Here is a 23,189-nt window from a genome sequence, read left to right on the forward strand (position 1 = left end):
TTTTTTCAGTGAAATAAGACATTTTTCAAACCATTTAGTACAGATCAAGGAACACATCTTCACATTCCATAGAAATTGTCTGACAGCATCTGTGATAACTGAATATCAACTGACAAATGATGGCTTTTGTAGAAGTGTCTTCTAACAAAGAGTCAGTCAGTCATCAGCCCTTTGTCAGTAAGCCATAAATTATGCAAGCAATAGCAATATACAATAGGGTGTTAAATGTAGGTTACCAGGCACTACCTCAGTGTCCTGAGTTTGAAACAGTCTATTTTAGTTAAAGTGATTTAGTTCTCTCACTCCCTGCATTTAAATGTAAATCGTATATAGGAGTTCAGTAGCCATGCTGTTGCTACACTTGAGCTTTTCATCAAGACAGATTTTTTTTCTCTAGAGGTCGGATAAAGAAAAATTTAACTACAGACAACTGGGATGCACAAAGGAAGTCTTGCACATCCTGCAGACACTACTCCACAAATCTTTGCTAAACTTCTAACTCAGCAAAACTTTCTGTTGTACAGAAGCTAGAGTAAATATTTTGCGTCTCTCCTACTAAGACAAGCAAATATTCAAAATGCAGATGCTCCCACCAACTCCATTGTAACTGTTTTGGCAGAAAGCAATGGGAAGTGATATTGCCTGACTACAGATCATTTTTTCCTCTTTATATCACAATTCAGAAGTCTTCATGAACTTTTACTATTAAGTGTAGATAACCGAATGTCAAGTTTGCTGACATGGCACAGTTGACAGATATGATACCCTCTCAGGGGAATAAAATAAATAAATTCTGCATGTTCCACCACTCACTCCTACTTAGCATGCACAACACACACTGGGAAGCAAAAGTTACCCAGGAGTCTCCACCCCATATTTCCCAGCTGCCCACGTTGAAGTTGCGAGGTCCACCTGACTTGCCTGGGAAAGAATTTGAGCGCTACATTGCAGGCAAGCAAAAGAAAATAAGTATTCAATGCCAGCTTTATAAAGATAAAGAATTACTGCATATTATTTACACATTGAAAAGGTGAGAAGCATTCTAAATGTTGACAACCATTTATTGTACATAGTCCCAACATAAATTCCCTTTCTATTAGATTTGTAAGTTGTGCAAGACAAGGCAGATTTATATCTGACAAAGGGAATTACAAAAAGACTGTAGAGAAGAAAAGAATGAATTCGTTAGATTTGGACTGAATCATAAAACATCTCTGAACTTCTTGTCTTTTCATCATTTAAAAAAAAAAAATGCCCACTGAATCTCGTATTATTTCCTTACCTAAATTCCAAAACACAATGTTAACTTCAAATCAAGTTTTAAGAAAAGGCGAATTTCTTGTCCAATTGTGTGCGTTTAATTACTATCTTAGGCTAATGGCTTTCCAGCCCGCTGGTCAGACCCTTTGAGGGCTGTCAAACTAGCCCAAGAGACAAAAACAAGGAGAGAGGTGGAAAAGATGCATGAGCCTAGATGTGCACTACACACATGCTCTCCCAGGTTAGGATAGAGAAGCGAACAGAGTTTGTAAAACACACATGTTACCTCATATGGTCTCATATAGCCCATAATGTAAGCAACCATAGGACCAGTTCATGTATTCAGGCAACAGGCTCTCGTACCACTTCCTGTTGCTGTCATCTCTCCTGTGAAAACTTAATGCCCAGCCCCAAGGAACCCCACCCTGAGGCAGAATGAGCAACAGTGTAGATGCTCAGTTACAAGGGAAAAGGGAGGGAGAAAAAGGGAAAATAATAAATATACAAGGTAGAAGAAAAAAAAAAAATCGAAAAACACAACACCCCATCAACTAGGGAATTAAATAGGAAGACACTGGCAACTGTTTTGAGAGGCTGCTTAGCTACCAATCTGAAAAGCTCATAAAAAAAGTTGGGAATCACTCCATGCTATATGGGTAAGAATAAAAACCTGTGAGGGCACAGCTAAAAACCACAATACGTAGATAATCAGCTTAAACCAGTTCAACTGTAAAGTCTTCCAATTATAGTTTTAGAGGTCATTCCCAAAGTCATTCCCATAGTTGAAACTTCACTATTAATTTAACTTCCTATACTTTCATCATGAAAATAGTTTAATCCTTCTGTAGATTTAACAGTGCCACAAAATCCTTCCCCTTCCAATACTCCAATTTTTATTAACTTTTGTAAAATAATCACATCTTACAGAAAGAGATGAAGAGGTAATTACTGAATCTAAAATATGGATATTGTTCTTCACCAGGCATGTCTAAAGAATAGAATTATACAGCTTAAGACATGATACTTCACAACTTGAAGACAGCCACATTAGTCTCATGAGTATACAGTGATGCAAGTAGAGGTTTAGTTTGTCTCATACCTTGCTAGTAGATGCCTTGTAAGTTGTCTTTAATTTCTGAGAAAGCTGACTGGTACTATGACTGGCTGTTGAGACAAATAAATTCAAAGGAAGATATTTCAAATAATATGGTTTTTTGTTTGTTTGTTTTTGTTTGTTTGTTCTTTTAACTTTTTTGTAAAATGGTATCAATTCCCTTCAATTAGACCATAAATTCTGTTCACCTGATTATAGGAAAAGCTAACCAAAACAGAAACCCTAAGTGAGTATTTGTTAATGCTCATCTTACCTTTTGCTTTCAGTTGTCCTTTATTCAGTTCAGCTCCATCGACTGTTTGTCCTTCAGCTGCTAAGCGTTCGTTGAGTGTATCAATTTCTCGACGTACTAAAATAGAAAAAAAAAATGCATCCAGTGATTAATATGTTGGTTTTTAAAAAGTGGTGTGGCATCAAGTCATCTCTTTTGTCAACAACAAAGGTGGTTTATGATGCTTTTGAAACGGCAGCTCTCAAGTTATAAATATTTCAAATTAAACTTAACAGAAATCACCCTGGACTCGGGTTCCAAACAAACCTTGCCCATCATTAATATAGTCACTCTCTCAGTAGCCCACATGTCTAAGCATTAAAAGGTAACTGTAATATAATTAATATCCTTGTGTTGATCCAGCTCAATGCAAACTTCAGAAAGTAACAGCAAGCCGTTGTAGTCTTACAGTGACTACATAGCTAGGAAGAGATTTCATGGTAATGTTTCTATTAATTTAAACACAACTGTTTTCTTTTCAAGGTAAGTCATAGAAACAAAAGCTCATTTTCACTCCTACAAATATCTTAACATTACCTTTATTAAAAGATTTTTGCACAAGATATATACTCAACAAGTTTCACTTGAGTGTTCTATGATTGTTCAGTGTAATCAAAAGGTTTTCTCTGCGTGTTAACACAAATAGCATGTTCATTTCATAAGTAAGAACCTTTTTATGAAATGCATGCACAGTACTGACAAATATATTTTTACTACATTACAGTATCCCCCCCACTCACCAGTTATGTCATATAACAATTTTAGCTGAAGTTGAGTAGCACAGGTAATACAGTAACTGAACATGCACTCAGTGAATGCAGATAAATTCCACATAGCTACTGCCAGCTCTGGGCGAGGAAAGTCAAGGATGTCCAGACAGGGTTATAAGACAGGGTTTACAGTTGTTTACACCTTTCTCAAACTAAAAGCTTTGGTTGAAATTTTAATTGCAGGTGTATTCCTCACGCTGATTGCTATTCATAATGTTTAGCCTAAAAAGTTCAGCTGTTTTTCTGAACAGAACTACAGAAAAATAACACTCCCCCACCTCACATTAGAAAGCTTAAACAACTCCATACTTTGGAGCAGTGATCTGGGGATTCTTTGTGCTCTTTCAGTTTTTGAGGAAGTCCAGCCAAAACTGTTTTTTAAGGCTTGCAATCACCAATGTACATGTGCTTATCAAGTCCAGGGATCTCAGCTGTGGGAAATGAAAAACTCTACTGTACCCTCAGTCCCCACCGAGAGGCTCATACAGATGACAAAGCTGTCTGATGCAAACATAAAGGATACACACATGATGTAGGAAGAGAACAAGCAGCTTCAGGGACCAGGTATCAGAGAACTAGCTGGACAGGTTAACTATGACTAAAGAAAGAGATGGTGGACAGAAGACAACTGCTCTAAAGGGAGAATTAAATAGCAGAAGGGGCCTGGGTGGAAAAAGATTGTCTCAGCAAGGAAACTAAGACAATGAGCCATAAGGTGGGCAAGTAGAAATCAGACAAGGAGATTAGGGAAGGGAAACAAAACTGGGAATCTGTAAGGACTGAAAGAATAAGAAGATGCACAAATGAAGGCAAAAATTAGAGGGAGAAAGAGACAGACTGGATAACAAGCTGCAGGAGGGAGGAAGAAATGGAGACAAGAAACCGAGAATGACTGGGCAAAGAGTGTGGGGCCTGAGAGCGAAAAAAATTGCTGGACACATTAAGGATTGCAACAAAACACCTAGGGAGTGGAGAAGGGGAATGGGACAGGAACATACTGAAGGGAATAAGGCAGAAGAGTAGCACTAGGGAAAAATGGACACTTCCATGGAGAGGTCCAATCCTGCTGATTAGTGTTTGGCTGGTACATCACAAACTGCATCATGACTGTGCATTTAGCCATCCACTGTAACTCATCCAACACACACCAGGTGTAAAAACTGCCTATCAATGCAGGGTGAACCAGGTTGAGACAGTGTGTGTGAAGAACTAATTTACTCCAGTCTCTCTGTAGGAGGCTGGGTCTAAAAAGGAAAAACATATCTAAACACAAAATAAACAAACTAAATAATCATGCTAGTTTTGTAAAATTAGAGATGGTACGTCAGAGAGATTCAACCGGCTTTAAGCAGGAGAAGGTAAGAGAAGCTTTCTTACCAAGGGATAAGAGAAGCTTTCTTATACATACACTTAACTGGGAGACAAACCCAGGTTAGACTTGGAGTAAAGAAGGAGCCTATGATGCAGAGATCAAGTCATGTACAAAAGAAGGGAATCCCAAGCTCTCAAAGAATGCTGGTTAAGATGAAAGAACTCTGATTAATGAGAAAAATCCAGATTTCTTTTACTGTCTAATATTTGAAGAATACTATGAAAAAAAACCTGTTTGTTACTGCATCAGGGGTTGGTAACATTTGCTGGCAGCTTGAATGAGCCAGCTTGAGTCAGAAGCGGGCAAGCATTAGGACACATACGCCACCGCTCCCTGCCCCCACTGCTTGGCTGAGAGCAGATAACAGATGTGTGGCACAACAAAAGCTCTCCTCCACTGGAGCCCATGCCAACCAACCGCAGCATGGCACAGGCAGAGATCTCCCTCTAGCCCCAAGCAGCTGACTGAGGCACTATAGAGGCAGCTCTACCTCTATCTAAGCCCCAGGTAACTAACTACGGCACGACAGAGCTCCCCATTACTAAAGCCACCGCCCCATGAGTCGACTCCACAGGCTGGATGCCCCAACCCCTACACAACATCCATCACAGACCCCTGAAGAGTTAGATTGTAAGCCCAAAGCACTCACAAATTGGATACTGTGTCTCCAGCTCTGGGAAGGGTAACAAGGACTCTGTGCCCAGGAAAAGAAAAACAGGAAGAAGTGAAAATGAGCTGCCAAGGAAATTTAAGAGCACCTGGGTCCAATAGATTTGGACCCTACGTAAGTAACTTGAATATCTAGATAAATTAAGGAAGGACAGCAGCAGAGTAAGGACAATGGACAACAGAAAAGCAGACTATGACGGACTCAGGGAACTCTGGGAGGCAACTCTGAAGGTGAAAGTAGTCCAGAAAAGCTGGTTGTACTTTAAAGAAATCTTTGTGAGGATGCAGAAACAAGCCACCCCTATTTGTAGAAAGGCTAACAAGTGTGGCAGAAAACCAGCTTGGCTTGGCAGGGGACTCTTCAATGAACTAAAACATATAAAGGATGCTTACAAGAAGTAGAAACTTGGACAAACAACTAGAGAGCCTATAAGAGTATTGCTTGGGCTGTCAGGGATGAAAATCAGGAAGGCCAAAGCACAACTGGAGTTGCAGCTAGCAAGGAACATGAAAGGTAACAAGAAGGGTTTCAATAAGTATGTGAACAACAAGAGGAAGATCAGGGAAAGTGCAAGTGCCCTTACTGAATGAGGGAGGCAACCTAGGTGACATGATGTGAAAAAGGCTCAAGTGGTCAATGCCTTTTTCATCTCAGTCTTCACAGGCGAGGTCAGGTCCCAGACTACTGCACCTGGTAGCACAGTTTGGGGAAAAGGTGAGCAGACGAAAGAACAAGTTAGGGACTATTTAGAACAGCAGGATGCATACAAGTTCATGGGGCTGGATGCAATGCACCTGAGGGTGCAATGGAGTTGGCCGATGTGATTGCAGAGCCGCTGGCCGTTATCTTGGAAAACATGTGGTGATCTGGAGAGTTCCAAGATGATTGGAAAAGGGCAAATATAGTGCCCACCTTTAAGAAAGGGAAAAGGAGGACCCAGGGAACTACAGACCAGTCAGCCTCACCCGAGTCCCTGGAAAAATCATGGAACAGGTCCTCAAGGAATTCATTCCTAAGCACTTGGAGAAGGAGAAGATAATCAGGAACAGTCAGCATAGATTCACCAAGAGTAAACCTGATTGCTTTTTATGATGAGATGACTGGCTCTGAGGATGAGGGGAGAGCAGTGGACGTGATGTACCTTAACTTTAGCAAGGCTTTTGATACAGACTCTCACAACATTCTCACAAGCAAGTAAAAGAAGTACAGGTTGGATGAATGGACTGTAAAAGTAGACAGAAAATTGGCTGAATCATCAGGCTCAGAGGGTAGTAGGCAATGGCCAATGTCTAGTTGGCAGGTAGTATCAAGTGGAATGCCCCAGGGGTAAGTTTTGTTCAATATTTTTGTCAGCAATCAGGAAGATGGGATGGAGTACACCCTCAGCAAATCTACAAATGGCACCAAGCTGGGGGGAGGAGCACATAAGCTGGAAGACAGGGCTAGAATTCAGAAAGACCTAGACAAACTGGAGGACTGGACCAAAAGAAATCTCATGAGATTCAATAAGGACAAGTTCATAGTCTTGCACTTAGGCAATCCCATGCACCAGTACAGGTTATGGTCTGACTGGGTAAGCAGCAGCTCTGCAGAAAAGGACCTGAGGGACAGTGGACAATAAGCTGAATATAAGCCACCAGCGTGCCCTTGTTGGAAAGAAAGTTAACAGCATACTGGGCTGCACTGCCAGCAGATCACAAGGAGTAATTATTCCCTTCTATTCAGTGATGGTGAAGCCACATCTGGAGTACTGCATCAGTTTTGCGCTCTCCACTACTGAAAAGATGTAGACAAATTGGAGAGTCCAGCAGAAGGCAACAAAAATGGTTAGGAGCTGGGGCACATGATTTCTGAGCAGAGGCTGAGAGAACTGGGCTTATCCAGTGTGGACAAGAGAAGATTGAGAGGGCATTTAATATCTGCCTTCAACTGTCTGAAGGGTGGTTCCAAAGAGGATGGAGCTAGACTGTTCTCAAAGGTGGCAGACGACAAAACAAGGAGAAATGGTCTCAAGCTGAAGCAACAGAAGCGTAGGTTAGATATTATAGTTTCATAGTTGGTAGGGTCAGAAGGGACCTGACCAGAACATCAAGTCCGACCCCCGGCCACAGGCAGGAAAAAGTACTGGGGTCAAACGAGCCCAGCAAGGTGTTCGTCTAACCTCCTCTTAAAGAACCCCAGGGTAGGAGCCAGCACCACTTCTCTTGGAAGCTGGTTCCACGTCCTAGCCGCCCTGACTGTGAAGTAGCGCCTCCTGATATCTAGTCTGAATCTACCCTCTACCAGCTTGTGACTTATTTCTAGTCACACCTAGTAGTGCTCGGGGGAACAGGGACTCCCCCAATGCCTGCTGGTCCCCTCTGACTAGTTTGTAACAGGCCACTAGATCCCCCCTCAGCCTTCTCTTGTGAAGGCTGAACAGGTTCAGGTCCCTCAGCCTCTCCTCGTAGGTCCTGCCCTGCTGCCCCTGATCATGCGGGTGGCCCTCCTCTGAACCCTCTCAGTGCTATCCACATCTATCCTGAAATGCAGCACCCAGAACTAGACATAGTACTCCAACTGCAGCCTGACCAGTGCCGCATAGAGGGGGAGGATCACCTCCCTGGACCTGCTTGAGATGCATCTGTGGATGCATGACAAGGTGTGGTTGGCCTTCCTGACCACGTCCCCACACCGTCGGCCCATGTTCATTTTGGCATCAATAACGACTCCAAGATCCTTTTCTGCCTCTGCACTGATGAGAAGGGAGTTCCCCAGTCTGTAGGTGTGCTGCTGGTTCTTCCTCCCCAGGTGCAGCTCCTTGCACTTGTCAGTGTTGAAACCCATCCTGTTCTCATCTGCCCACCCCTGTAACCCGTCTAGGTCCAATTGCAGCCTATTCCTCCCTTCTAGCGTGCCCGCTTCCCCCCACGTCTTAGTGTCATCAGGAAAACCTCTCACTAGGAGGGTAGTAAAGCACTGGAACAGATTACCCAGAGAGGCTGTGGAATCTCCATCCGTGGAGGTTTTTAAGACCTGGCTAGACAAAGCCTTAGCTGTGATCATCCTGCTTTGAACAAGGGGTTCAACTAGATGACCTCCTGAGATTCCTTCCAACTCTAATTTTCTATGATTTACCAAGGACTGTCACAAAAGTATGGAAAATAAGGTTAGGAAGTTAGAGTGCTAGAAGTTCCAAAATGTCAGAACGTTGCCTGTGCAACCTTTTCTGGATTCTTTCTGAATATGCACTATAATGCAGGGAATTCCAGGGAATCCCTGCATTTCCTAATTTCAAGTGGTGATATAGGAGACAGCACATTTCCATTTCAGTCTAAACTAAACAAGTTCCCCAGTATGTCAAATCAAGACTAACAAACAAACTAATAATCCAAACGCAATCTATCAGAACTTGGATACATTTCCTTTTGGTGATATGTTTCTAGAGCTGCTTATAAATCCTTTGTGATGAAATGCCCCAAGTGTGCATTACTTTAAGTTACTTTATTTTCTCAATGAGCCCTGTTGCAACTAAATGCCAAATAGTCACTTTCAAGTTGCTAAAAAATAAAATAAAATAAAAAAACTCACATTCAAGATTTTCAATATAAAGGTTTTCAAACTCTCGCTCTATTTGCCCAAAAAGCTCAAGAAGTGTATTTCGAACAGATGAAGGAAGTTTAGAATCCTAAAAGAGAAAAAAAAAGTTAGCAACTTTCAACCTTTTTTTTTTTTTTTTTTTTTTTTTTTATATATGCACTACATTCCATTAAACTATGATTTATTTAATATGAACACTGAGTTCCTAAGGAATAAACCATTCCTATAACAACACAGAAAATAATTCCTAACACTGGTTTGTTAGAGCAGCAAGACTGGCATACACAAGAAACCACCTAGAATAATATTTATTTTTGTATTTTAGCATACTTACATTTTCGGTTAGTCTAAGAGAACAAAACAAAAGAATATGCTGTATTTAACTGTGGTGTTCCGAAATTTCCAACTGGTATTTCTATTACAGAAAGAAAAACTGAGAGATCCTGCAGCATTCTGGAACTGTGCTCAGTTAAAGTTACTTAATATATTAAATGCTTAAAATAATTTAACAATCTAACTGCCAAGCCTTAAAAGTGTCACTTAGGTCCAAAACAAAGACTTGGAATTGTAAATCACAATTTGGATTCAGAAATTCAATGGCTGTCACCTCAAACTCCACTGCTGTAAAAAAGAGTTGGTTGGGGCTCTTTTTTTTTTTTTTTTTTTGGTGGGGGTCTCACTGTTTGAGGATTTTTTTTAATTTGGCCTGGTCTATCTAAATTCTTAAGGAAAGTATTTTTACAAGAATATCCTCTGGCAAGGCTTGTAAGCAAAGCAGTGCAGCCTGTCTATAATACAAAAAGCCTGCAAGTTAACTAGAAATCTATCTTCGTTGTCAAAGATAAATTTCCAAAATGAACAGGTAGGGGGAAAACACAGAAGTGGAACCAATCTTATGCTAAACTGAACTGAAAAATGTCCACTTTCTTCTTCTTCTCCTTTCTACACCCTTTGGAATCACCCTCTTTTCCAAATGCACAAGTTTACAATTTTAATGTCAACCTACTTATCTTTCCCTTTTTCCTCCATGCTAACAAGTAAATAAATAATTCAATTCAAAATGTCAATAATTCTTTCTCTCCAAATGCTTGCTTCCTATATTCCTCTGTTTAAGCCTAACCACCTGTCATGGCTAAAAATCAATCTCATCTGCCGCTTGGCTACCACCACTGCTCCTCTGAAATATGCCACCAACTTCCTTCAAGTTAGAAGCTTCATATTCTTCTACAGCAATCTATTCTACCATGCCATGTCTTCTGTACCACCATTCCCCATGTATCTTTCCTCACACAGTTCTTTTCACTTTGTAGATCCTCTAAACCCTTCATTCAAACCCACCTTAAAACAAACGGACCAATCAACCTTTCTCCAAGGCCTATCAAAGTTAATATCCCCATCTTTCAGAAAAAAACAAAGTGTCACTATTGTAAAAACTAATGGGACACAAACCAAAGCTGAATATTTCAAGACTTCAATTAAAGGAGAAGCACTGTTTAAATCTTTCAAAAACAGGGTGAAAAAGCTTTTTAACTGAAATCCAAGTTAAACAGTTTTTAAATAAGTCATTCAAACCTATGAACAGTATGACTAAACCTCTCCATGGTACAAGGAAACTATATATATATATATATAAATATTTTTTTTTACTGAAGGATGGGAGAACTGGGGAAGTTGACTCTGAGGAATTTATATTGTACTGTAGTTTCCTTGTACCATGGAGAGGTTTAGTCATACTATATATAACGACCTGGTATTTCTGAAGTTAACCATGTACAAGAAAACACTTAGGCTGTTTTATGCACCATGAAAGTAAAAGATTTCATCTTTTGCACTATTCTGCCTACAAGGGACAAAACTCAAGCCTGCTGAATTAAATTTCCTTTCTTCCCCACTAGAGGGCAATTTAGATTTAAAGAAATTACTGTATATTTGGCTTGCTCACTGAAAAAAAAATTATTGTAAAACCAGAAGCAGTCCGAAATTATGATGCAGCCGTACCTTGGGATAAAGAAAACAAATCCAAAAGCTAAGAACTCTTTAAGCAAGGATGTAGTTATTACAGCAAACAGGAAATACCCTGATACTAAAACACTGAAACCATACAGAGTAAACAAACTTCTCCAAAAGCAAGTATTTTCTTAAACAGTCAATTATTCTGGTCACTCGCCCAACTTTCAGGTCACTATGTCTAATCACCTTTTTTCCTCCCCATAAGTTATCAAGGTTCTTCTCTTTCTAGAATATAGTTGCTTATATTCTCTAGAATTCAATTCAGAAAGATTAGCAGGGATTTTCCCCAGTGCAAACATGACAGTAAAGTCAGGGGGGGAGTGGGATATGCTTCAGATAGAGATTTAGGTGATACACATTTAATTCTAAGCTTTGCCCCACAATTCCTGGGCTGACCTTGGGTAAATCATTTATGATATTAGTTGCCCATCTGTAACGTGGGGTCAATTATACTCTTATACTCTACACCTGCACAGTATCTAACACTAGGGGCCGATTTCTGTTGGGACTTTCAATATTAACATTACAAATTATTCTGTTATCAAATGCTTTGTTCATGTGTTAAGCAGATGGCAGGCAAAGGCAAAAGGGAAGTAGTGAATCAAACAGTTAATTTGTAAACAGTATTCCCTTTTCAGCAGCTTGATAGAGCTTTGTTTTGTTTCATTTTTTTAGTCTTCTTACAAACTCTGGAATGTATTTAGAAAGAGTGAGAGGCTAAAGCAGTTACCTAATACTGACAAAGTACTTACAATTTAAAATACCAAAACCTCCTAGAGAAGGATTATAACTAACTGGAATAGAATGGAAAATAATGCAGTAATTAAGCAAGTCAGAAACCCAGAAACAATAAATTGCACAATTTGCAACAAAACTGCATATAGTTATGCACCTGCACTGCAAGACACCCTAGCACAATGACATATAATTGTATTACATCATAACTTTATTCTCAGTTGTTACTCCAAAATAAAACAAGGTAGCGAACTCTGTTTGCTGTTTTTTTCAGTTTACAAGTTTTATATGTTTAATTTTAGAGAAGTTTCCACTTAAGTGAGTATAAAATACGAATTGGCAAAATTTAGTAATGACTCTGTGGAACCTTAGCACAAATAAGAAAAACTTACATGGCTAATAGCTCTCCTCCATTTAAACCACAAATGCCTGTCTATTTGTCTGGCCACCCGTATAGCCAGTAAGTGGCAAATAAAGGTTAGCAAATATTTTCTCAAAAGATGCATGCATCAGGTGCTTCAAATTAATCTCTCTCTCTGAAAAATATGGTAACTACCAAGACAGATGACAAACAGGGAATAGGACAGTTTTTCAAATTCACATAAATAACATAAATCTAAAATTAAGGTTGAAATCACTAAGTGCAATGCTAATTTGCCTACGCTACATCTAAGCACACACCAAGATGAGCTTAGCTCAAGGATGTAAAACTCATTTGGACCCCAGAAGCCAAAGGGGTGGTGCGCGATCAACCCACAGGCCAAATGAATGGTGCAGGGCTGGCCACGCTGACTGGATTGGGCCCATGGACCCCTCCCTCCCCCGCCCTTCCTCTGGCACAGGACCAAGCAGGAAGACACATAGCATCCAGGATGCTCGGCTAGAGCTGTGGCATCAGGCTTCTTCCCACTGTACTGCTGGGGCTCCAGCTCTTGCCCAGATACTTGGCTGCAGGAACAAGAAAGTCTCCCAATCAAGCCTATGGGCCAGCTGACCTGTTTCTACATATGTTTGACACCACTGGTTTAGCTGATGGCAAGCAATATGGGCAGCATAACCAAAATTACAACTAAATTGCTAGCTTTCAGATCAGCATCTATCAATTGGCAATCTACAAGACAGGACTCTTCAAAAAATAAATAAATAAAAATTAAAAACCAAACACTTTACAAAAGGAACCGGGCAGAGATATTAAAATTTTAGTTACTAAAATTCCAGACTTCTCCATTTGTTACTTAAGTTCACATCAGAGAGCACAACTGCTGACTTTCACAGGTGAGAATATCAGAGGCAGGCACCAAAGGAGAGTGGGTAAGTAAATAAGCTTATCAAGAACTCGTCAATTAGGCACATAAGGGCAAGTAAAAAATTAAAAACAGAGGTGGCTGATGACATGGGGAAAAAAATTTCTATTACTCTCAGCTACTTTAGGAATTACTAAGGAGAAGAAAGGCCGACAAGGTTCCTTGGGTGAATTTGATATTTTTTATTAGACCAACCCAAATGGTTGGAGAATAGTTATTAAGCAAGATTTCAGGTTCAAAAACCCTTCGTCAGGCTAAGGAAGCTTCAGCAGTTGGTGTGTGCTCTTCCGGAGAAGAAAGGCTTTCATCTCTGTGCCAGTGCGGAGGATAAAAGGTTTTTTACAAGCTACAGCAACTGAATTCAGTTAGTAGAGGAGCAAACAATACTGATAAGCAAAAACATTAGTCACCACAATCACAAAGACTAAAGCAATACTGGACATCAGCTGCAGAAAGGAAAAAAATGGTTATATTAATTTAAAAAAAAATTATAATAATAATAATAATAATAATAATAATAATAATAATAATCATCTTGCCACCAAACAAAAAGTATTGACCAGGTAACCCCACATACGTGCCTGCTATAGTCAAATAGACTATACCAGTGGTACGCAGTCACCCTGTCAGTGCAACGTAACAGATGTATTATAATAACTTTATATGACAAAAATTCGCTAATGGTACTTAAGGTTGTATAGTTTTAGACTGGTGGTGCGCAATCTGTCAGATTGAGAACCGTTGATCTAAGGAATGCGTTAGTCACCTTTCACATAATTTGTCTGCTTAGCTTTAAACAATTTCAAATTTTAAAAAATCCTTTATATTGGAGGACATACCCTTTCCTAAAAGGATGCTTTATGAAAGCCTAGAATACAAGTTAATCAATTAAAGCAGCAGCTATTAACCTGAATGTTTTTAAACAGCGTACATGAACTATACAAAAACCAGCAACAGAGAAATGTCAATGCTAAATTAACCATTTCTATTTCAAAGAGCTATTAAACAATAACTCTGTATATCAAGATGAGATAAGATCTCTTATCCACAGACAGCTTTTAAAGCATACCTTCAAAGCCAATGAAGCAGCTTTTTTACCAAGTAAAATTATTTATTTAAGCTGAAGTTGGCCCATCTAAAGTTCAGATTCAACAAAAATCTGGGATGCTATGGAAGCAGAGGGAACATGGACATGTCATAGAACATTTACTAATGTGTCCTTATTGTTATTCCCCTTATTAAACACATATTCAAAAACAGGCCCATTCTTTCATGAAGTCTTATACATAAATTAGTGTTTTAATATAATGAAAGTCATGAATGAACATATAGATCAGAGGTGGCCAAAATGGTGGATATGGCCAGTAGCTGGACTCCATTTCCCAGCAGCCCGTGCCCGTGTGGCTGGGGCCAGTTTCTATGGAGACCCCAAAAGAAGCCCTACTGTGACAGCAAGGCCGGGGTTTCCGTGGAGACCAGTACTGGCTGGGTACATGGCAGGGCGCAGAGCTGTTCCAAAGCCCAGCAGGGCAGGGATGTGCAGGCTGCTGATCGCGGCTCTGCCCCAGCTCCAGATCACGTCACCGCCACGATATCCCAGCCTGACCCCAGAACAGCTGTGCCCTGCCACATGCCCCGACAGCAGGGGCAGCACTAGGGGAGGGTTTGGGGGGCATAGCTATGCCAAAATTCCCCACAGCCCCCTGTAGCTACCCCTCCCAGCAGCACTGCTGCCACCCAGCCCATATAGGCAGTGGCAGCTGAGCCTGCCCCGCTCCTGCCCCCAGCACAGCCTTCCCTCAACACGCCCCCACCACCACCAGGAAGAGGCTGGTGCCAGTGCTGCCTGTCAGCACTGCTGGGGCTGGTCTCCATGGAAACGCTGACCCCACACTACCATAGCCTGGCTGCTGCTGGGGTCTCCATGGAAACTGGCCCCAGCCACACAGGCAGGGGCTGCTCGGAAGTGGAGTCCACTGCTCAGTGGATCTGGCCCACAGGCCAGACTTTGCCCATCCCCAATATAGATATTTACACGTTAAAAAAATGCAGGTTCCTTTAAGTTACATGTTACCCAAATTACTAAAAAAAAGTTACCCAAAGTCAAAATGAGGAACCAATTTTGTTAAGGAATTCTTGCCACTTGAGCAAAATGAAGCAATTAAATGTCTCTGTTCAGTTGGTTTCACAGAGGGCCTGCCTAGAAAATCAGAGATTTTTCCTTCAGACTACAGATAAGTTGTTTCCATCCCTTCCCCTCCCCAATATAATCTTGTTCTTAGTATTTCAAACCATTTCTCCTCAATAATTCAATTAGAAGTTTTATATTTACTTTACTAAGTGTACATCAAGTAGTATGCGGCAGTAGTCTATTTTTAATGAAATATTATCAATTCCTGTTTAATTGCATTACTTCCACCCAACCATTTTCTTATAAGTTTTACCTACAATTACACTGGGATAGCGTCACAGGAAGCATTCAATTTAAAAAATAATAATTTCAGGTTGCATCTGCTACTAAAACACCAAGGAGATAACTTATGATTACACCCAAGGCCTGGATGTTGTCATTCACTGCACTGCCTCAAGCGAAATGCACTTAAATCCTAGTTATCCTCAAGCATTTAAAAAAAGAACAAATTAAAACCAGGTTATCTTATACCATGTTTGTAGACCTCACTTAGGCCAAGTACAGACATTCAAAAAGCCCCTGGTGGAAGTGCTCTATCAAACTTTACTTAAAGTGCTGTAAGTTAGAATGGGAGTGAAACAAACAGACATTCACCATTCAGCAGGGGTGGGGGCCTGATGTCTGCCTGCACTGACCAAGACCAACAAGCGGGAAGCGCACCTGCACACCTCCCCAGAAGCTGCTACAACAGCCTCTCCCCCGTCCCACCCTCCTTCTAACTGGCAGCTATCAGCAGCAGCTGAGAAGGGGGAAGGGGAAGTGAGGGAACAGAATCCCCCCAACCATGAAGGCCCCCCCACAGCCTGCTGGGACTGGAGTTGGGTGGGGGCTGGAGCAAGGCCAAGTCTGCCCGCCAGGAGGGCTCCTTTCCCCAGCCTCTTGACAGCTGGAGCCAAGATTTGCAGCATGGGGCTGCTTGGGCCGGTATTTCATCCAGCTGGGAATTGGGACTGGCAGCTACCTTGCCATGCAAAGCCAGTGTGCTCCTGCCCACCCCCTGCCCCCCAGCCAACAAGCTATGAGGGGGGCCCTCACAGCAAGGGACCTCCCTTTCCTACTCTCCCACAAGCCTCCTGGCACCAACAGCCAGAGCTGCAGCACAGGGCTGCCCAGACCTGCATTTTGCTGTGCCAGAACTGGGGTCAAGGCGGGTTAGAAACAGAGCCTCTCTGCCACACAGCTCTAGCCTGGCCCCCACCAAGACCTGATCCCACAAGCATGGTCGGGCAGCAAGGGTGGGGCAGAAGATGCATAAAAACTCTGTTTCTCCATTCCCCCATTCACAACCCTGGCCAGCTACACAGGGAGAAAATAAACCCTTTTCTTGTCTCCACTGTGCAAAGGACATTACTGAGCCAGTGTTCGCCTAGAGCATATGAGCACACCAGAACTAGCAAGCTACCCAACGAGGGCCACCTGGGATGGTGGCAGACTGTGACCTATATTGAAGCATGATGGATGTAGTACAGACATTGAAAAAAGTGCTCTAGTCTGAAGCACTTTAGTCTAATATCACACCCGTGGAGGGTTAAATCAGGGTGGGATCCATCATTTTTTAAGCAGTTTAAGTGCTTAATGCATGTTAAATGTAACATCTGTACCTAGCCTTAAGGACATTATTGTTAGAAAGGAAAATTACAATGCCCTTTTCCTATTACTAACTTCCCATATATAATAACAGACATTAACTTTGCTCAAGTTCCTTGCATACCAATTATTCCAAATTTTCACTAATGAACAAAAGTCAACTTTAGCCTTAGCCCTCAGAGATGCACATAATATTTAGAGGTGCACCAACATATCAGTCACATATCGGATCAGCACTGATAAAAGGAAAATTAACATCATCAGCTATTGGCCACTACGTGCTCCCCTGGGGGAGGCATGGTGGGGCTACATGCCCTCTGGATTTGTGTGCGGGATGAGGATAGGCACCCCACTGCAGGCTCAGGGCCAGGGGCTGTCAGCCTCTTCCGTGTGGTAGAGCTGAGCCGGGGCTGGGCAGTGGCAGCGGGACCAGAGCAGGGCTCCCGAGGGAAAGCAGCATAGCAGAGTGACCCGAGAAGGGACTGGGGGGGGGCCTAGGGGAGCTATAGCACCAAAAAATTCCACCTAGCCTACTCCCAGTGCTGCCACCACCTGCCCCACATCCAGCCCCCACACTGGGAAGAGGCTGGCACAGCCCCTGGCCCCAAGCCTGCAGCCCATCCTTGCCCCATGCATAAATCTGGGGGGGGGCACCCACCCTCCCATGCCTCCCCCCAGGGGTGCACACAGCCACAGGGAGTGCTCCCACCCCCCCCCCCCCGTACCCCTCCATGACCCTTGGACAAGCCACTGGAGGCTTTATCCTGCTCCTAGCCCTGGGATCCCATTCACCGCCCTGACTAAGCAGCACCTGCCACAGCCCCAGCCCCACTCCCTCCCTCACCATGGGGGCCTTAACCTGCACTCCCAGTACCCCTCCCCCCCCCCCCCCAACTTAGATAGGACACTGCTCTCCAAGCTGCTAGACTGCATTCCTGTAAAATCGGCTATGAGATATGTATTAGCTGATATGGTTGTTAATAATTGGCTATCAGTATCAGCCAAGAAAATCTTTATCAGTGCACCCCTAATTATTTTCAGCACTAAAGATCTGAGCAATGCAATTGCCTAATGCAGTCACAATCACCTGCATTTATTTCATACAAAGGATTTTTTCAATACTGATCTGAACTACTAGTCAAACAGCTATCAAGAACAGCAACCAAAGTTTGCATGTTACCTGATGGGCCATTACCAAGACTACCAAGTGAAAGTGTCTACTTTTCAGAGGGACAAAGCATCCTCGTTTCCCCCTTGCCCTCACCTCAGCCCCCTTTCTACAGATATTATGGGGAAAGAGTTAAAAAAGGTGGGATGCATCAATGAACAAACTGAATAGCTTCATCAACACTATAAAAGCAGTCAACAAAACAGTCTACTACTTTTCACATGCCCCAAATATATACTGTGCTCTTCTCTCCAGCCCCACCTGTCCATTACACTGGTTATTTGTGAAGTGTTGAAAGATAAAAGATTAAACTTCAGTTCATGTTGGCTTACCTGCCCTTCCAACATGTCTCTTTGCAATCCTGTCCGTTCTTGCTCAGAACTGTTGGTTCTTCGTATAGAAAGACTGTGCGATTTGCGCTTCTGCTTTGCTTGGCGAGCAGTTGCACAACTTCCACTTTCTGTGGGCATTACTTCAAAAAGTTACCTTCACAGAAGCTCCTATGATAAACTAAGGACAAGTAGCAAGCATTACAATGTGCATTACCTAACAGGTCAAATTAAAAACACTTCTTTGAATGGAAACATTTAGGTCTACTGAACTCTAATTTTGTTTAAGTACTATTAAACCCTTCCAGGAAGGAAGGATTTCTAGTAATTACTGCTGTAATTTAAATATAATTAATCTGTATAGGTTTAGGCATGTGTATGCATCTATACAATTATATAAGCAGAAAATCACACTACACATTTTTCCACTTAGATACTAACCCTTGGCAAAAAAGGAAAATTTCAATACTTACTAAGCATTTTTTTAATACAACCCATGATAGCCCCAAAATGCTTCCAGGAAATTAATAATTTGTACTTTTTTTTCACTGAGCCACATGCAAAGGTAAAACTCAGCTGGAAAATGAAAGTACAGGGACATGGTAAATGAGGGACACTGTCAGGTTAGAAATACATGTGCCAATATTTATGCTTAATATACACTATTCCATGAACATACAAGCCTTTACTAAATAGTGCTAATAATTTAGATCATAAATTTACATTTAGGTTTTTACAACAACATGTATAATGAAACTAGACTTGTCAGTTTAACTTTTGCTTACAGCTAATTTCATGTTCAATAACGATTTTAGAGTATACACATATGAGGTTTTATAAAGCTGTTTAGGTCACCTGACAGTATCTCCAGCTAATGTTACCATGCTCCCCTAGTTTACCACTACATCCCTTAGTTTATTTAATTTAGTGCATAAGTGTTCATTGCTGTCAAAATCTTGATTTTGAACAACATCCAGAAATAAGAATAACATAGGGGTTTTTTTTTAATTCAGCTGATTATAAGTTTATAGACATTTAGTTTCATCCCAGTTTCACTAAAGAATAATTCAACTGTTTTAAGTTCTCAATTTAAATTTTGGTTGAAGACACCACAATGAGATAAACTGAAAATATTCATTCTCCAGCATTAATGATTTCTGAAACAGTGACCACAGCCCAGAGAATAACTGCAGCAGCCTGCAGAGAAATAGGACAGCAGAGTTGGCAAAGCTAATAAGGCAACTGAGCTTCCTAAAGAAGTTAATCAGAGGAAAATTAAATTAAATCCATGGTCATCCCCATTCTAACATTTGCTAACAAATTAGATCTTAAGCTAGGAATGAGCACCATTGCTATTTACAAGGTTGCATGTTAACTCATTTGATATTTTCAGCTCTTTGAAATCCTAGGTTATCAAATCTCATACAGCCAAGGACAAAAGTGATTTACTGAAAAGTACTGTGGCCTTTACAGACTATGGCCTTCAAATTGCCTTGATTTTTTATAAATAAAGGAGCCAGTGTCAAAAGGGGGGAGGAAGGAAAGAAGCTAATTTTACTTTAAGCTTGAATGTTTCCCTCCCACATTCCTTTCTTGGATTCCATGTTGAATCATCTAAGTTATAGGAGTCCCACTAAACTATTTGAGACAAAAATCTAGCTGAACTTAAAATTCCAACCCAGGAAGCTTGCAGCATTCTCTAAAATGCTCCTATTCAGCCTGACCATCTCTTTGGTCCCAGTACTATGACAATTTTACCTGTAATTTATGGAGATATAACTAGGCTCAGAAAAACATTTAATACACAGAAAAAGGGCAAGAACTCCAACCGGTCAATGTTTCTCATTTCACCCAACTTTCTTTTTTTTAATAATTTACGGCAAAAATAAGCTAGCTAGATATAAAATAAAGTTAGGATTCAAATAACAAACATGATGATCCAACAAGTTATTTTTGTCAGCTTTAGATATTACAATGAGTACTCTATTGTTCTTAGTTACAAGGTCCATAATTAGTAAACTACTTTCCAGTGCCAATTATCATATGCCTGTTTTAAGTCTAGGATTAGAGCAGACTCTGAAAGTCCCTCTGTTCTCTATCCTCTGACCCATCTTCCTGCTTCTAACATCTACATCAATTTTTAAGGTATTATTTCATTCTCAGCATCCCCTATGTAGAGCTTAATACTATTTCCTATACCTGCCATAAAAATATAACTATGAACAAGGAGGTCCAAGCAGGTGCCCTGAAGTTAAAATTCAGAATCTAGTATACCAAATATCTGCCCTTCAGTATGCATTACCATGTCTATACTATATATTTAGCTTAACTATATACGTCTGCCATTGTGTTGTACACCATTTCATTTTGGCATGCCTTGCCAGACTCCTTTAAAATGGATGCTTCAAATCCCCACTAATTCTAATTCTTGTATTATTCTAGCATCTGTGTAACAGTATGCTCCACAATAAAAATGATCAAGAAAAACATAAATTTCACTTAAAGGGACACAGTCAAATGCAGGGGAAAAGGAAAAAAAAAAGCCCTCTCCTCCATGTGAAAAGGCTGCATATTGTTGTTACACTTAATAATTCAAAGCTGAATATCTAAATGAAAACACTTAATTCAATTCGTCCACTTGACAGCTTTCTACCTGGTGTTAGTTTCACTGATGATCAGCTGCAATCTTTTTCATGCACCAGTATAACCACGTCACTCATGCACTATTCTGGAGAGAGCTCACATGCACACTCTTCCCCAGGCCCTATAAGAATGTATATACTAGTACACAGCTGTAGCAAAGCTTAAACTGAAGAGGCGGCAGGCAGACATGTGCAGAGAGGAAGGAGAGGAGGAACTGAAGGACATAGCTTAAGTTCCTCAATGGTTGTTCTCAAACCCATCCAAAAATTTTTTTTAAGCTTCAGCAGAAAAGAAAAAACACAAACTTTTAAAATTAGGGATCAGAGGTTTTTTTTTTTGTTTGTTTGTTTTAAGAGATATGCTACTGAATTTTGTTAATTAATTCATACAAATTAAAGTTGACAGTGTCCCTTTAAATACAAGCACCAAAACACTTCCAAATTTCTAAAAATGATTTGTTGATCAAAAAGATGTTGCGATTAAACATTAAAATGACTGATTTGCTGAAGTGTAAACATCACAAAACAGATCCTTGGCAATATGATGGTACAGGATGGGTAGGTGCTCATTTCTGGCATACCTGGAATCCCTTATTATGTAAGGTTTTCAAACAGTGAAAATTACCTGTCCAGAATATCAGTGTCATGTTACATATCCTATGAAAACCATATTAAATATTGATTAGTGAAACAGTCAGTATACAAGCCAGTCAAGTCTTTTACATTTTCAATTCAAATCTTTAGTAATTAGAACATGCCAAACTTAAAAAAACAAACAAACACGTTAATACTAGTTGCCATATATGTTCCAAATATAAACAAGGAAGAGTAGCAAAAAAAATGGACTTTATATTCCCACATTATGTATTTAATATGATGAAGTTCTCACTCAGAGAGGGGTATCAATGGCTTCTGAAGACAACCATATTCTCTTCTGCTGATCGGACTACCAACAGGATGTCAAGTCTCAAGGGACAGAAGATCCCCATATCTCATAAGGCAAGCTGGTTCCAAACCAAACTGAATGGCCCAAAGTGAACCACTAACAGTAAAAGGAGGCAGTTAAAAATTCCTTCAGAACAGAGGAAAAGGGACTGATACAATACGATTCAACTGTATTCTGCAAAATGCAACAAGAACATCAACAAGCAAATACTGTAAAAATAAGTATATTGTGTTCTGTCTGGAAGATTGGAAAGGTACAGGTGCTAAAATAAGTATTTTCCCCACAATGATTTGTCTAAGCCTTGACAAAATAATTTGCCACCAATCAAAAAAAAAAAAAAAAAAAAAAGGGACAAATGCTCTACACTCCAGAGAACAGCCTATATTGTGAATCACTGCTATTCTTTAAAAGCAGTTAATCAGATATTTCAATTACCCTGTTCAGTGCAACTACAAGCACATTTTTTTAGAATATGTGAAATTAGAACTTTATCACCTACCTTTCTGTAACACCCTGCCATATATTAAATCAAAGTAAATATTGCATGAAATTAGCAATAGACAACATATTTGGATAACAAATTCCCACTGTGCTTTAATAGATTACAAGAAGGAAACATTTCTAAGTAAAACTGCAAACACTAATATTACAAGCTCTGAAAGTAATCCAGTAAAGCAATCAGCCAACCAAGTCTACCTGTATGTTTCTTGCCTCTTGGTCAATGTTCAAAAGCACATTGTGTAACAAAAAGGAAAAAAACGGTCACAATACTCCTGAGGCTGAAAGCCAGGGAGGAAATCTGTTTTAGGAAGTGCAGGAGAGCAGACAGAATGAGGAGAGCTCTGCATTTCCTTTTTTGTCCATTAGGGACAATACACAAAAGCTCAGAAAAATACAACCATAAAAAAAGCTCAGAGACAGGGAGCCTGCCATAAAGTGAGAGACAGGGAGGTCGTAAGCACCCTTCAGCAAGATCTCTCTTACCTAAGAGAAGTTCATTTTTCCCAATTCCTACTCCCTTTTGTGTAGTCTTCAGCAACTGTGATAGTTAATATTTAAAGAGTGATTTTCAAAACCAGGTGTGGGACTTGTGTCCCGTGAACTAGCAGTCTTAAGTCTCCTAAGTACTTAAAAAAAATCAGTTTTTAAAAATATCAAGTTTCTGAACAGTATTTAACTATGCAATGCATAATAAAAGTAAATATGAAAGTTCCTTATTATTACAATAATTGTCCTTCTGC

The 23,189-nt window shown here is 40.5% G+C and overlaps 1 protein-coding gene across 2 annotated transcripts in view; it reads right to left on the reverse strand.

The window, feature by feature from the left end:
• The window catches only part of WDR37 (WD repeat domain 37), an 80,599-nt gene that overhangs the window by 49,075 nt on the left and 8,335 nt on the right, over positions 1-23,189 (reverse strand). The window contains exons 2-6 of one of the 2 annotated variants that reach the window (XM_014609097.3): positions 21,628-21,659; positions 18,364-18,541; positions 9,028-9,124; positions 2,628-2,723; positions 2,360-2,424 (exon numbers count right to left, since the gene is read on the reverse strand). In XM_014609097.3, coding sequence (XP_014464583.1) covers positions 2,360-2,424; positions 2,628-2,723; positions 9,028-9,124; positions 18,364-18,501 — 396 coding nt within the window. In that variant the 5' untranslated portion in view covers positions 18,502-18,541; positions 21,628-21,659. The remainder of the gene's footprint in view (positions 1-2,359; positions 2,425-2,627; positions 2,724-9,027; positions 9,125-18,363; positions 18,542-21,627; positions 21,660-23,189) is intronic. The other variant, XM_006258222.4, reaches the window with a different exon arrangement.

The sequence above is a fragment of the Alligator mississippiensis genome, chromosome 5, assembly GCF_030867095.1.
Source record: "Alligator mississippiensis isolate rAllMis1 chromosome 5, rAllMis1, whole genome shotgun sequence".
Lineage (NCBI taxonomy): Eukaryota > Metazoa > Chordata > Crocodylia > Alligatoridae > Alligator > Alligator mississippiensis.